Raw genomic sequence first — 16,640 nt, forward strand, 5'->3', positions numbered from 1 at the left:
GGCCGCGCGCCACCCCCGGCCACTGGGGGTGGCCGCGCGCCACCGCCGGCGGCCTCTGGGGGTGGCGCGCGGCCACCCCCATGGGCTGTTGGTGGCCTGGCCACCCCTTTTGGGGGTGGCCAGGCCACCCCTTTCCCATTTTTGTTTTTTTCTTTTTTTTTTTTGTTTTTTGTTTTTTTTTTAAAAAAAATAAGTATTTTTTATTTATTTTTTAATAAATTTATATTATTTTATTAAAATTAGACATGTCAGCGCCACGTGTCACCAATAAGATGACGACACGTGGCGCTGACGTGGCATTTGACGGAATCTGTTAAAAATTTTAACAGAATTTGACGCCAGGGATCGATTTGTAATTATTGCATATCACGAGGACCTCCAGTGAACTTTTTAAACCATAGGGAGTGAAAAATAATTATGGTATACCACAGGGACCTCCGGTGCAATTATCCCATCTCTTTATTCGAACTTTCAGCTTTTGTACGCGCGTGCATGGTAACTTTTTTTTTTTGTCTCAATTTCCCTCTAAATTCATAAATTATTTTCAAAATTAACATTAAAATCAACTTTTCTAGAACTTCAGTATTTGTTGAAAAATATTTTTGGTGAAAATAATTTCAGTTAAAAATATTTTTTGGCGTTGCTTGTACGTAAAATAGAGACAATGGGCAATGATTGGTGACCATCCAAAAAAAATGTACAACTTCTGGCGAACTTCAGAGGCGAAGAATAAACTAAAAGGTTAAATACCTACTTGCACCCTATGGTTTACAAACTTTATTTTTTGCCCCCTGAGTTTTAATTTTTATTATAAGTGATACGTATGGTATGGAAAAAGATAGAAATGGTACCTCCGTCTATTTTTCCATCCAAAATTGACAGAAATCCACGTTAACACCACATGTCACCATTCAAAATGCAATGCGTGGCCACACAATTTTTTTTAATTTTTTTTTTAAAAAAATTTTAAGGCTTTTGTTAAAAAATAAAAAATTTTTAAAAAAAAATTGTAAAAGCCACCCCTTTTGGGCCACATGAGGGTAGCTAGCTACCTCCATTTGGCTAGGGGGGTTTGGCCACTCCCAAACCGGCCAGTCTAAGGGTGGCTGAACCACCCCCGTGGCCTTTGGGAGTGGTTCGGCCACCCCCAAGTGGCCCAAAAAGGGTGGCCTACAATTTTTTTTTTCAAAAAAAAAATTAAAATAGTATAGCCATGGGTCACATTTTGAATGGTGTCACATGGGGCTGATGTAGATTTTCGTTAGTTTTGGATAGAAAAATAGACAGAAGTATCATTTCTATCTTTTCTCATACCACATGTACTACTTATGATAAAAATTAAAACTTAGGGGGCAAAAAATCTATCTTTTCTCATACCACATGTACCACCTATGATAAAAATTAAAACTTATGGAGCAAAAAATAAAGTTTATAAACTACAGGAGGCAATTTTGTATTTAACCCCAAACTAAACTATATGAGAAAGAGAAAGTCAAACTCGATCGAAAAATGGTTTACGATATTAAATAAACGAAAAATATTTTTCAAAAAATAATAAATTTTTTATGGTCAATTTTACGATTGACTGTTCATATATATTCTCTTTCTAATGGCAATTATAAAACTTTGTGATGGTAGTGGTTACATCACGTGGAATCAAATATAAGAGCTTGGAACAAGTACGTAAATGCTAACAGTATTGGGACAAGTAAGTAAACTTCAAAATTAAAGTTTTTTTTTTTTTTTCTCAGTTAAAGATGTTTCTTTAAAGAAAGACAATTATCACCTGGCTAACTATACTGACGTGGTGTCTGTTGCACGTCACTGTTTTTGTACGTGTTGATGTGTTATTTTTCCACATCACTAATTATAGTGACGTGGTGTCTGCTGCACATCACTATTTGTACGTGTTGATGTGTTATTTTTTCGCATGGACCGCATCAATAACTATAGGAACGTGAAAATATTAGAGGACACGTCACAAACTTTTATGACGTGTATTTTTTTTCTAGCATGACGTAATTATTTGACACGTCACTATTTTCAGTGACATGTTAATTTTGTACTCACTAAACTTTAGTGATGTGGTGCACTTTTGCGCATCACTAAAGTTACTATAGCGATAAAATGATTAGTGACATGTGGATCACGTCACTAACACCACGTCACTAGAGTTTATGGATCTGCAAAACCTTTTTGCATGTCACTAAATTCTAGACTCTTTGTAGTATGCGCATTCAATGCAAATCAATTTCGAAAATTTTTTAACACGCCATTAAACTTTTTAGTGGCGTGCCACTATTTGACACGTCACTAATTAGTGACGTGTCAAAAAGTGGGTTACTATACATGTCACTAAAGTGCATTCACTTTTATTTTCTCTACATTTTAATAGCAAATGCAATGTTAATTTGTTCTAAAGACAAAGAGAAGTCTGTATTCATTCATATACACCGATTGTGATTTCGCCATGAGAATTAGATGTGCAAATCTTTCATTGGTAACGAGGCATAAATATGATATATATCTGCTGAAGACGATTCTGAAGAATACTATTGTCTAATTTGCGAAGAAAAAAGAAATTCGAATTGTTGATTCTATTATTGTGAGAGTGCGACTTTCCCGCTCATGTCGAATGTGTTATTTGGAACTATTAATGCATTGGAATTGGAAGAACTAACTTTCATGCGTGAATATTTAGAGGACCCTTTTTCTTATTACCATAAGTATAATAAATACCCTAAATGCTAGTTTTGTCACGATCATTTTTAGCATGCGGCATCAGATTTTTTTTTTTTTTTTTTTGAACACAGTGCTGTCTTCTTCCATTACAAACCATTAGAACTCCCCAAAGGGGTACAAACCAGGGAAGAAACAAACATTACAAGCAAGGCACCAGAAACAAATTTAACGCTCAAAGGCGAGAAACAGAGCCCGAAGGTCGTCGGAGTGAACAGAGATAAAGAATATCTACCCACAAAACCAGGAAAACCTGGTTTGAAGCAGCTACCCAACAGTAGATTGTGATTACAAGCAGGAATATACAACAAACACAAACACAAACAGAAACCCAGAATGCAGATACCGGCAAGAAACGATTGCCGGAGACGGCGCGTGTAAAACACGCCCCCTCGCCGGGAACCTTCCTAGCGACAGACGACTTCCACAAGTTGAGATCGGCACCTTCCGAGACCGGAGAAAACAGACGTAGCCCACACACGCAAAAGCAGAAGAACTGAAATGTCGGCGCATGCGGGTCACGACCGACCATGGACTAACAGCACAGCCTCGAAAAATAACCATCCTGACCAGAAGAGGTCGGCCATCGCACTTGGAAAGTTCTTACTGAAGAAAAACCAGCCGAGGCTAATAGATCTGGCGTTGAACAAAACTCCACCGGAAATCCTCCAACACCCACCGTTCTTCACATGCCAGCATCCGAAATCATTGTTTGCCACAAGAAAACTACGGAAACAGAAAAAGGAATAAGGAAAAAACCAACAACCTCTAGCACTTGCTTCCTGCGCAGGAAGTGCAGGACGAGGAAGAATAAGAATAAGAAGAAGAAAGAAAAGAAGAATTAATCATTAATCTCCTGCAAACTTGCAGGATATTTCTTTTGAAGACCGAAGATCAGAAGAAGACAGAGTTGCAGGAAAGAAGAGGAAAGGAAAGAAGAAGGGAAAAAAAATTATAGATATATATTTGAATACTTTAGAAATTTTAATTTTTTTTCTAATTTTTAGGTTAGTATTGTTTGAATAGACAAACGACACTAATTAGAACATTTTTAGTGAGCTTTCTAAATTTTGAGAAATGTTAGAACATCTCCTAGTGTTCTCCTGCAATGGCATAAATATAATTAAAAAATCACATCTATGTCATTTTGGATGGCATAGATGTAATTTTTTAATCAAAAAAATTACATCTATATCATTTCAAGAGAACATCAGAAGAGCACAAAAAAATGCTCTAGCATTCCTCCTAAATTTTCTCTAAATTTTAGCTAAATAATCTACATTTGTTATTTTATTTATTACATTAAACTTTTTTTTATTTTATTTATTACATTAAACTTTTTAAATATTTCTTTATTTTAACTAAATATTTTTTTTTTTTTTAGTTTTGAAAGTAACGTTTTAACAATTACTCCTTTTATCTCACTCCCAATCCACTCCATCACGTAGTCCTTCACTCTCCCAGATGCATAAGCATCATTTCCAAAGAAAAAAAAAAAAAATCACAGCCAGTCATCTTTGATAACTGAAGCCAAGCCAGTGACGATCTTAACCCCAACCAGTGCACCTTTACCGGTCCTTTAGCCTTTAGGCAACCTCCGGAGGCTTCCATTCTTTCCCCACTGTCGCCTTATCTTCCTCTCCAGAACTTCGGCTCAGAGCAAAAACGGGCTCGGCCAACTCGGTCTCATCTGCAGAGTCTCCCTCTCCGCGACTGTCTGAACTCGTGGTTGGTCCCGATCATCAAAGGCTTTTCATGATTGGCAGCGGTCCATGAGGTGGACGTGGAGCGCGGGTGTGTGGAGTAAAGAAGGGGGAAAGGCGGGAAACAAACGAAAAATGATAAAGTATTGAACGGTTGATGAAATTTGTAAGTCAAATTTATGATAAAATCCTGACAATAATCAAAATAGAGAAATTATAAAGAATTTGTTAAAATAGACTTTTTTTAGTTTTTTTATTAAATTTTGGTGAAAAATTTGAAATAGAGAGTTTACTAGGGATGCTTTAACTGTTTAGTGTCGCTTAAACATAAGCGACTTTAATTAATGTCGATTGAACAGTAAAACGACTCTAATTTGGAGTCTCAACCTTATGTTTAGCAACGCTTCAAAAGCGATACTAAATAAATAGTGTCACCTTTTTTTGCCCAAAAACGACATTATTCGAGCGACAGTAAATAGTGTTTTTAAATTATTGATTTAATGATTAAATTTACCACTTAATATCAACTTAAACTTTTGAAATAATTAGTGGTAATATAAAATAGTATCAGAGCCAAAGGCTTTGAGTTCGAATCTTGTATTAGTCCTTCACCCTCATTTCAATTAAATATTTCATGTATTAAACCTCACTTATTAAAAGGGAGTTTGAGCTCACATGTGAAGAGAGTGTGAAAGTATTGATTAAATGATTAAATTTACATCTTCTTATCAACTTAAACTTTTGAAATAAATGATGATTTAATAGGGCAAAAGACTCTCTTCCTCCATTTCAGCCCAAACAACAAGACTGCGCCGACCCCTCCAATCTCGATGTAACTCATTGGGTACGAGTCGCCAAGGACTCAGGATTTTCCTGTGTAATTCTCATCGTGGATATTGACTAAGTTGCTCGGTGATTGACGCTGAATTTATTGGTTTGTATGTGATTTTTTTGTGAATTGGGTTCTCTTGATTTTATAAAAGCAATTATGGTAGATTTTTGTTGTTCAGATTAATGGGTTAACCTGATCATGGTTGTTGAGTTCTTGGTTGATGTCTGAGAATGGCTGGTTTGGAAGGGTGTGGAAGGTTTGATTTTTGTTAGGGTGTAGGAGAGAGAGAGAGAAAAAAAAAAAAAAAAAAAAAAAAAAAAAAAAAAAAAAAAGATTATCTTACCTATTCTGCTGAAGATGAAAAAATAGTTGATATATAAGCCATACCTGCCTACTTAGATGGAGACGAAAAAAAAGCTAATAATGACTATTATGAACTACTTGTATTAGATTTCAACAAAAGACATAAAACAAAATATAATATTTAATTCGAGACTTACAAAGTTACATATAGGTTTTTGTGGGATTTACAAATTTAATGATTAATTTAAAATATATATAAATAAGAGAGGTAAAAAAGATATGAAAAGATCATTCCTCGTTTCATTATGTCATATTTACTTGCATTTCTTAGCAACCAAATATGTCAGCTGCAGAGCTGCTTCATGAGAATTCCACGCTACACAGTTAGCCTCAATTGTCATCTCTTCTCAGTCGGTCAATACTCGCTTCTTCTCACTTTGGATTCTTCTCCCTTGTCGAAGAGAATGCTCCCGTTCTTTTTAGTACTTCTTTTTGTGTCTATTCAGAAGAACATAAATATAATAAAAAAAATTTAAAATTATATTCATATCATCCAAAAAGATATAGATGTAATTTTTTTATTACATTTATGTTCTTCCAGATAGACACCAAAAAAATACTAAAAGAAGCTCTAACATTCATCTTTACCAAAAGAAAAAGAGATAGCAGCATCTATTAAAGCATCCTTCTCGGGTCCTTCCGGACGAGATAGTATTTTTTTTTTTTTTTTTTAAAAAAAAAAAAATTGCATTGCCCGTTAGGATTACGGCAGAAATAATTTTATTTATTTTTATTAAATACATTTTTTCATACAGATAGGTAGATAGCAGCATCTATTAGCATCCTTCTACTGTCCTTCCGGATGAGGTAGCATTTATTTATTTTTAAAAAAAATAATTGATACGACTGTTGGGGTACAGCAGAAATAATTTTATTTATTTTTATTAAATACATTTTTTTCCACATATAACATCATCTAGACATCTATTAGCATTCTTATTGGGTCCTTCTGAATAAGGTGGCATTTATTATTATTTAAAAAAAAAAAAAATTTGTATTGACAGTTGGGGTACAGCAGAAATAATTTAATTAAATACATTTTTTTCACCTAATCCGGAAGGATCCAAAAGGATGCTAGCAGATGCTCGCGTGAGTGGGTGAAAATAGTGTTTTATTATTATTATTATTATTATTTATTTTATTTTATTTTTTTTATAGATAGTGGGTGGATAATGGATATAGTTGAATAGCAAACAGCTGGATAGGTTAGTAGGTTGTACCAAATATATATACAGCCTAAAACACCTCTATCATTAGCTGTATCTCTCTCGCATAATCTCAATTAATTTAAAACACCTCTATCCTTCTCCCTCTTCGGTTGTGTGCTTTGAGAGTAGAACTACTGTAAGAGAGAGACAGTGTGTGTGTGTGAGAGAGATCGATCTTCGCCCTCGCCCTTGAGAGAGAATCAGAGATGGAGCGGTGCTTTCATGACTTTTACTATCGTGCACACCACTTGATCAAAATAGAAGAGCTGAAAAAAGATGGTAAGAAGAAAGTATTTTGCTGGTGTTGCTACCAACCAATTTGGGGTTCCCTCTACAACTGCGTCGAATGTGGTAACCGCCCCGTTCACATGTACAATCCCATCCAGCATTGCTTGGAATTCACGAAAAAGCTGGAATTAAATGATGGCAACAACAAAGGTGTTTGCTGGAGGTGCGACAAACCAGTATTGGGTTCTGCTTACACATGCTTCGTCTCCGAATGCGGCTTCGTCATTCACACATCATGCATCCAGCAATTTAAATCTCATCAGATAAATCACCCTCTACACCCAGACCATACCCTTTCTCTCCAACGGCGAGATAGTAATCGTTGTGATGCGTGTTGTAGATCTCACAATAGCTCTTCCTTTTACAAATGTGATTCGTGCAATTTTCAACTCGACGTCGAGTGTGCTAACCACTTTCCGATTAATCCTAATGACTGCCACCGCCACGAATTTTCTCCCATCTGGAAGCAGATCCAGTTCAATTGCGAAGCCTGCGGAGAGGAAATCACTAACTTCGCCTACAGAGTATGCAATATCTGCAAACTCTTGGTTCACGATAGATGTGCTAAATTTCCACGCACCCTCAAAATTAAGCCGCACAATCACTTACTCAAACTCATCTATTCTCCTCATGAAATCAAGAAGCGTCCCAACATGATGTTCTGTAGAATCTGCTATGACAAGGTGAGTACAGAGTATGCAGCTTACTATTGTCAGAAATGTAGTTATGTTGTCCACTTGCAATGTGTAGAACGCTATAAGGATATCTACAAGGAGGAGTCGCCTGGAACTAGTGAGTCGGTGCCCAACGAAGCAACTCATTTGATCAAGGCACTCAGTCAATCAGAGGACGGAGGACCTCACCCTCAGGAGATCCAACATTTTAGCCATCAAAAACATAAGTTAATCATCTGCAATATTGATGAGATCAGTGATGATAAGCTTTGTCAGGGATGTATGGAATTCATAATTAAAGCTCCGTTTTACAACTGTGCGGAATGCAATTTCTTTCTCCACACTCGCTGTGCTAAACTTCCTACAAGGATTCTGCAATACCAGCTTGACAACTTTCACAATCTCACCCTCCTCCCAAAGGCATCTACCAAGAGTGGCGGGTTCTTTTGTGATATTTGTTCTCGTCATCATCGTGGCTTCACCTACAAATGCGACTCGTGTTGGAAGCACATTGGCGTTCAATGCGGCTCAATTCCAGAAATCCTTAAACACCAAGGTCATCGGCATCCCCTTCGCTTTGCTCTAAATTCTCAAAGGAAATGCAATGCTTGTTCTAAAGACAAAGAGAATTCTGTATTCGTATGCACAAGTTGTGATTTCGCCTTGGGAATTAGATGCGCAAATCTTCCACTGATAGCAAGGCATACATATGATACACACCTCCTCAAGCTCACTTCTGCCATTGAAAACGACTCTGGATAATATTATTGTCTAATTTGTGAAGAAGAAAGAGACCCAAATCACTGGTTCTATTATTGCAAAGAATGCGACTTTTCCGCTCACGTCGAATGTGTTCCTTGGAGTCATGTCGAATGTGATATTTGGAACCAGCCATGCACTGGAATTGGAAGTACGAACATGCGTGAAGATTTCGAGAAGCGTCATTCTTATGTCCATAAGTCTAAATGCGATTTTTGCCGCGATCATTTTGTCCAAGCGGCAAAAGAATATTTGCTAATGCGATTTAAAGGTCCATCCTCGGAGACCATTCTTCTATGATTGGTTTCATGTCTTCTGATGAACAAACTCGGCTGGGCTATTTGTACTACTTTACTGTTTGATTTTTAGTGTGTTTCTTTCTTGTTGAAAAGCACGTGTATGAGAAGCATATTTATGTTTAGGTTTTAGTTTTATGTGTCTTACTACATTAACTACAAAGTAAATAAATTTAATTGTGACAGATGTGATAATGGAACGTAAATATGCTTGTAAAAGCATAAGCTAAATAATTGGAATAACAAGACGACAAAGGCATTTCAGTGCCATGCATCTGTAATTTTGAGTACATTGATATGAGATTGTTGAGATTTCTCTCTCTGCCTCTCTATAATGCAGAATGTTATTCCCTCTCAGGATGAAGGGGAGGAGTACAGGCTTGAAATCATTGATCAGACCAATCTACTATATCTCCACTAAAATGAAAACATTATTAAAAAATGATACTGAAGATCAAATGATATCTCTAAATATTTTGTCCATTATAAGAATTTCAAATAACTCTTACAGTTTGACATAAAAAACAATTATGTCATGTTATTTGTTATGGTATCAGCATACTAATTAAATAGACATGGTTGTATTTACACAAGCAGTCGGAGACAAAGGGTATTCAACAGCCTCCTAACATTGGAAGAAGGAAACTAATGTGCAACTGCCAAAAAATCAGAGTAATCGAATCTCAAAAAGTAAATGCCAACCCGAATTTGCCACAATTGATTCCTTCCAACATCCTCATAAATTTGCAACTTTTTTCTGTCATCTTTGAAGGAAAAATTGAAACGAAAGGATAACAATCCATTCTTTGCAAGAGATTATGTAAGAATGCCACCTCAAACGGCTATCTGAGGTCCCATCTTCAAGTGCTCAATGATAGCTTCTGCATTGCCCATTCAACTGATCAGGATAATGCATGGACGAAGTTGCAGTATATCAATACTCGTAGTGCTGTTTCAAATCAGACTTATTCTTTCCTCTTGGCCCAAATCATTACAAGAGAGAAGCCCATCAAAGGCATTATTACAGTCTGCAAAGCATAGAAACATTATGGACATTCCTCAAGATTACTATTGTGCAACACCAGATGCAGACTTTATTCAAAAACAAATATAGCATATATAATATATCAAAAAAAATGAGAGAGAGAGAGAGAGAGCTTCGAACATAATTTAAAGGAGATAGCTTGTTTAGTGAAACCAGATTGAGCACGAGTGAGGCTCGTAGGTTTAAAGGTATTAGTAAGCTAAACGTTGTATATGTTGAACAGGAAATATATCATTCATCCAAAAATATATTTCCTGACAGGGTCCCGGTGACTTCCAGGAGGTGTCCCGAAAATGTTCCAGCCGAGGGCCAACGACGTCCCGGTCCCAATGAGAAATTCAAACTCGAAAAATGATTTATGAAATTTAAAAATAGAATTCCTTTTCTAAAACTAAAGAAGCATTACAATTTAAATATTTTCGATCGCACTAAAATAGAAAAATACGGAATACATTTTTCAGAAAATATTTTACGCCGAAACAATCGGAACTTAAATAGTCTATTGATTTATCTTTACATTTTTATAATTAGTTGTTTAAAAAAAAAAAAAAAAAAGAACCAGCATTTTTCGTTGCACTGTTTATCAGATAATATTAGTAGTGACACGTGAATAATGTAAAATAATGCATTTATCTTACCGGAGCATTACAATTTAAATCATCCTAACCTATGAGCTACACAATAGAACTTTCTCCCATCCCTTAAATTCTCATTTCTTAATGTAAATGAGATTTGGTCCCATCACATCCACATTCTAGGCATGAAGCATAAACACTATTGTCGTGGCAACAGTTCCATGGATAGGACTAAAAGAAGAAGAACAAAATTCCCCTAAGCTTTTAGCCATTTATGTATGGTAAAAGGTAAGCAATTGGAAGCTTTGACCCACACTTCTTCAAGCTCTGAATTCTACGTGACCATGAGTTAGAAGGGCAATTAGTTGTCCGAATTGCTAGTAATTCAGCAGCCCTATAAAGAGAAGACTATAGTACTCATCTACATAAGCCAAGTAGATCTCGCACCCTGACTGCCTGAAACAGGTGAGCCCTACAACCCCCTCTTTGCGAGGCTGTCCAAATTGCGGGACTACCATCCATTTGGCTCTATCATTGTCCTTGAATGTACCATGTCAAGAGCCCATGATTGATATTTTTCATATTTTAACAAGCGGCAGAACAAGATTCACAAGCTTGCAGTTCAAGGAAATTTCACTGATTTGGGTTGATCAGGTGCAGTGCTTATCAGTCAAAACAGCAACTACACAAAAAGTACACCAGATTAGCGAAAAAAATGTAAATCCAATTTTTTTCCTTAAAAGTTAATTTTCAAATGATGTGTTAATCATGGATGAGATGAGATTTACTATTTTGGAAAATGTGTCACCATCTCATAGAATGATGACACATCATAGGAAAACTACTTTTGGAGGAAAAAATATGAGAAGTAGAGCCTTTTTCAAAATAATGAACTTTAGAAAGTCTGCAGATGCGGCAATTCTATAATATTTAATCTAAACAGTTGAAGAATGGTTACTTATATACATGTCTATGTAAGTAGAGGCTCAGGTCCGTCAATCCACTCCATTGACAAAGGGAAACTTTCATTATCATAGCTACAGCTTCACACAAATAGATGAGTTCAAAGCATGCTGGCATCAGACTCTTGACACTCCTTCCAACTATGGGAAAATCTGGCCCCATAAAAATCAACTTCATCATAAATGAGGAAGTTTCCTGCAAATATCAAACAAACACCTTCTACTTCTTTTTCTAAGCACATCACAGAAGATAAACTACTATTAGTAGTTCTATAAACTGATCCTTTTTCTCTCAAAAATTATAACTATTAGCCAGATTGCTGGCCCATAAAGAAGAATAATATTACCTATCCAACAGGGAGGCAGAAGACAGGGAAAAGGTTTATGAAGGCACACATATAAGTATGCAGGTGCAGAAACTTTCAGATATTCTTGGAGCTATCTTCTGACGATTTGTATATTCGGAATGCAGCAATACACATCGTGGTATTACTTATAACTGTTAATGCTGCTTGAAGAGCCACCAATACCTGCACCTCATGAGGAACATCTGAGTCATTTTACAGATTCTATTTTACAGCTCATTCACATCATAAATCATAATCAACTAAAAGATGAAAGGGAATGGAATGATCTATAAATTGGTCCAACGCGAGGAGTTTGTAGTAAAGGTCATTAAATGCATAAATAAAATAGTTCATGGTATAATATAAGAGAGCTTATCCAACGGCAGTTATCTAAATGAGATGGCTTAAGCAGATGCGCCAGAATCACTTTTTTTTTTTCTTTTTCCTAGTTGTTCGTGGCAAGTATGCACCAAGTGTTGATTCAAAGAGAGAGCAATGATTTATGAGCTAGCTTGCAGTCACAATTATAAATTACTTTGGTAGGTTTGGTCATAACATAATAACAGGGTGGCCATAAAACCGGGACAGGGCTGGTCATTTCAGAATTACTTGGATCGGGTAGGCTTCACAACAGTTTCAAGTTGTTAATACCATGCTGCTGTCAACCAAATTGAGCCAGGACATAAAACTTTACAGAGGATATAAGGTACTGCATCATTTTAAGAATTGAGCTTGTGGAGGATCTGGAACCACAGAGCAAATCAACATAAACTCTTGGTCTTAGCCCCATAATCTATATTCCCAATAACTGTCAAAGAAATGTCTATCATCACTGAGTATCATATACTAAGATTTTAATGCTTACTCATTCATCAATTCAACCAAAATTTTACATAAAATAATTCAACAATATGTTCCTCATAAAAAATATATACATAATAAATGTCAAGAGACTCAGAGTTATAAAGAAATGTACTTGTTAAAAAAATTAAGTTATAAAGAAATGCCATGTACGTGCACAAAATGCTCTAACAAGCAGGGTTTCCTGAACCAATCAATTATTTATCGTATTAGTAACAAATCTATAAAAGAGACGAGCATCACTTACAATTTGGAGAAAGAAAATAATGCAAACTTAACGATAGTAAACAATGAAGTAACCTCTCAAGGGAGAAAGGAGCTCTTACAGACCAACAAGAGATTCAAGAATATGCAACCCTTCTTACCTCAAGAGACTCAGAGTTATAAAAGAAATGCCATGTGCATGCACAAAATGCTCCACCTAACAGGGGTACCTGCACCAATCAATTATCAATCAAAAATAATGAATCTACAAAAGAAACAAGTATCACCTACAATTTGGAAATAATAAAAATGCAACTTAATGATATTAAACAACAATGTGTCCTCTCAAAGGAGAAAGGAGCTCTCGCAGATCAAATCCCTATCTTTATTTATTTATATTAGAAAATGGGGGGGGGGGGGGGGGGGGGGGGGGTGTTTATTTAGACATCCCACTGAGTGAAATCATCCCACTGTTTATATGCATAAAACAACTGAATCACGTCCACTTTGTTTCTCATAGCAATTGGACTAAGTTTAACTCTAGTTATGTTATTTGATCAAGGCCTTGTTGAGTTGAGCAGAGAATAAAACTTCAGGTAATCGGAACTACATGTTGATTACAATTGACTCAATTCTAAATAGTTAGCTTGTACCTTTCCATGCTATTGACAAATTGGAACAATCACCTCCCCATTATCTATACTTTGATTATTTGGCACAATGCAGCAAATGAGATTCAGCAAAACTTTCAAGGCAATATCATTCATCCAAAAATGTGTATATTGTAATATATTATGAAAAAAGAAGAAGTCATTCATTAACCGTGAACCAGTATATGCTTGAAATATAAACTGCTAGCTAAAATTACTTAATAGAAATGGTCACCACAAGGTCAAACTTCATCAAGATAAATTTTTCCATCCAACAATTACAAATACTTTTCCATTGATGATAACACATCTAACCAGTCAATATTGCAAGAGTGGGAACAATAACTCACCATACCCCAGGAGAGTCCTTTCCAAGACTCATAACCGGATTGCTCCCCATATTGCCACACCAAAGCCATTGCTGCAATCCTTAAAAATTTATTAAAAAAAAATCATTAATAAATTAACTACTTATGTTAGATTTCAACAAAAGACACAAAACAAATATCATATTTCATTACATCATACTTTACTTGCATTTCTTAGCAACCAAACAGGCAGTAACTTAAAAGTCAGTTTTTGATTCCCGTTAACACCGCATACAATCATCAAAAAAAATTTGGCTACTGAGACAATACAACTCAATATATTTTCAAAACCAAAGCCTAATAAAAACTATTTGACTCAGAAAAGTTGCTAACTTTTGGTTAGGCTTTGGGAATGAACCATAGAAAGCATAAATACTTCCTTTTCTCAGCAGCCAAAGTGATAGAAAACAAAACCCAGATAAAATCTACGAAATTGAGAGCAAATTCTCAGAACCCATTAACAAATGCGGCAGAATATTGTTGGAATATCTAATGATGTGGAACTACAGAAAATTGAAGAAAGAAGATAAATAAAAAACTGTATAGGAAGAACATTGGACAGTAAGGCGAATGTAAATCTGTCTCTTAGACAAATATTACCTCCTACTTAAACAATAAGTTCTGCAAAAGGGAATACAACAATTTTGTCCTCAGGATACAATACTGCCCGAATGTAGTGTGCAGATTGCAAATTCTGAATACTACTCTGAATATCGAAATTCTGTAACAGCAGAGAAGATGAAAAGAAGATACAGAAAAAATAAGTACGAAATCTGCTGGAACAATATATTTTTTACCTGAAAAAACATAATCAGTTTATAGCAGTTTTAATACAGTTTCTGACTGTTGAAAACACAGTTAGAAAATATAGTTTTTGACAGTTTAGAAAACAGTTACGTATTTAAAAAATATTACTGTTAGAAAAGCAGTTGTACACATAAAAAAAAAATACACATAATTTAATAATCTCGTGTGCGACGATGCGAAGTGCTAAGTGCGTCTAAAGCGTCAAAGCGACACGCGTGCGTGCGTGCGTGTGACGATCAGTGCTTTACACTGGGGTGACGCAGCTGGCACAACTAGCACATATACTCAAAATCTTATTTAGTATCGGTGCTTGATAAATGCTTATAAAGCACAAAAAATACTCATAGTTTTTCAACGTGAGACAAAGAGTAATAAAAATAAACAGAGGAAAATTTAAATATTCAAATTTAAGATAAACTTAAAATTTCCATATTTTTCAAATTAGAGATAAACTTAGATTTTCATGAAATAAATTTTCAACAAATATGAGAGAAACCGCTCACCATTCGACCACACTGGACACGTGCACGGCCCAGTTGGGCAAGGAGAGAGCATTGGCGGGCTCAGTGAGTTGCAGAGAGGGTGGCTCCGCAGATGAGGCGGGTCCCACGAGGGTCAGTGCCAAACCCGCCCCTAATATAGCCACCATGGCCTTCGGGTTCTGGATGGCAACACAATTGGTACGCTCCTGGACTTGGGTTTGCAATGTTCCATGTGTTTGGGACTTTTGGAGTTGAAGAGGTAATGGGTTTTGTGGGTTTGCGAACAAAGAGAGGATTTTGAAGGTAGAGTAAGGTGGTCATAGCCATAGCTGTGAGATTTTTCAGAGTGAGACTGTGTGACTGAGGTATGAAGCAGGGTACTCCGAAGGTAGATTAGTAATAAGATATATTTTCAGAAAATGAGAAAAATAAATATTTTTGGTTACTATATATTCTACTATAAATTTCGTTCATAATTAGTAAACGAGTGATGTTAAGAATATTTTTATTTTTTATTTTTTAGATAAGTTAAGAATATTATAATTTTTATTATAAGTCTCTTATAAGCTAATTTATTATAAGTCTCTTATAAGCTAATGTTATAGTTCGTGTTAAATTTATCGCGTCAGGAATTAAACAATTAAATTTAATTATAGTTAACGTGATAGTATCACATAGACTATTATATCAGCTTGTAAGCTCACGTGACACTTACTATATCAACCACTAAATAATTAAATTTAATTGTGGTCGATGTGATAGTGAAACATAGACTGCCACATCAAGATAAATGTTAGGGGTACTTACAAACCTTTACAAACAAAGGCTTACAAACTGACGCGAAATTTATGTAGCTTTTTTCAAAAATTAAAAAACTTAAACACGTGTAAATTTCCCATCTCTCGCTTAGTGTGGTACCTAAACCCACAGTGAACCCAAAGGACAAGGTCACCGACGACCGTTGGTGACATTATCGAGTGACCCCAAAGAGAAATTCGGCCAAAGATCCGGCTGGAAACCCACACCAATGTGCGTGGATTGCCGGCCGGATCTGGGTTTCCGGCCAGAAACCCACACACACCGGCGTGGGTTTCTAGTCGGATATCTCATTGGGGTCGCCCAGATCTCTCAAACGGATCTCTCATCGAGGTTGCCCGGATCTGGGTTTTCTGCCAGACTAACCAAATTTGGCCGGATCTCTCAAACCCACGCCGGTGTGCGTGGGCCGGATCTGGGTTTCCAACTGGAAACCCACACACGGTCGGATCTCTAGCTGGATCTCCCATCGAGGTCGCCCGAATCTCTCATCGAGTTCACTGGCTGTTGGTTTAATTTACACGTGTTTAAGTTTTTAAATTGAAAAAAGTCACATGTATTCTACATCAATTTATAAACGGACATAAATTTCCTACAAACCGGTTTATAAGAAATTTTCTACAACCCACATATAAGATTGACATATGTCCCTTAACATGTG

General features: G+C 36.1%; 1 protein-coding gene and 1 long non-coding RNA gene across 3 annotated transcripts; one reads left to right on the top strand and one right to left on the bottom strand.

Moving 5' to 3' along the window:
- Window positions 1–6,890: 6,890 nt before the first annotated feature.
- On the top strand, window positions 6,891–8,987 carry LOC133853752 (uncharacterized). The gene has a single exon (XM_062289769.1). The coding sequence runs from the start codon at window positions 7,052–7,054 to the stop codon at window positions 8,567–8,569; it is 1,518 nt and encodes a 505-aa protein (XP_062145753.1). The 5' UTR covers window positions 6,891–7,051; the 3' UTR covers window positions 8,570–8,987.
- A 1,531-nt stretch (window positions 8,988–10,518) lies between these two features.
- LOC133854813 (uncharacterized) lies at window positions 10,519–15,538 on the bottom strand. 2 transcript variants are annotated; one of them, XR_009896864.1, is made up of 6 exons: window positions 15,185–15,538; window positions 14,475–14,595; window positions 13,857–13,927; window positions 13,018–13,086; window positions 11,792–11,974; window positions 10,519–11,164 (listed from the first exon to the last, which is right to left on the bottom strand). It is a non-coding gene; the product is annotated as an uncharacterized LOC133854813 (long non-coding RNA). The 2 variants fall into 2 exon arrangements; XR_009896863.1 differs by having other exon boundaries at window positions 13,857–13,935.
- Between the last annotated feature and the right edge of the window lie 1,102 nt (window positions 15,539–16,640).

Source organism: Alnus glutinosa, chromosome 13, assembly GCF_958979055.1.
Source record: "Alnus glutinosa chromosome 13, dhAlnGlut1.1, whole genome shotgun sequence".
NCBI lineage: Eukaryota > Viridiplantae > Streptophyta > Magnoliopsida > Fagales > Betulaceae > Alnus > Alnus glutinosa.

Coding starts and splice junctions, on each gene's coding strand:
- LOC133853752 (XM_062289769.1), top strand. CDS start 7,052: ATGGAGCGGTGCTTTCATGACTTTTACTATCGTGCACACCACTTGATC.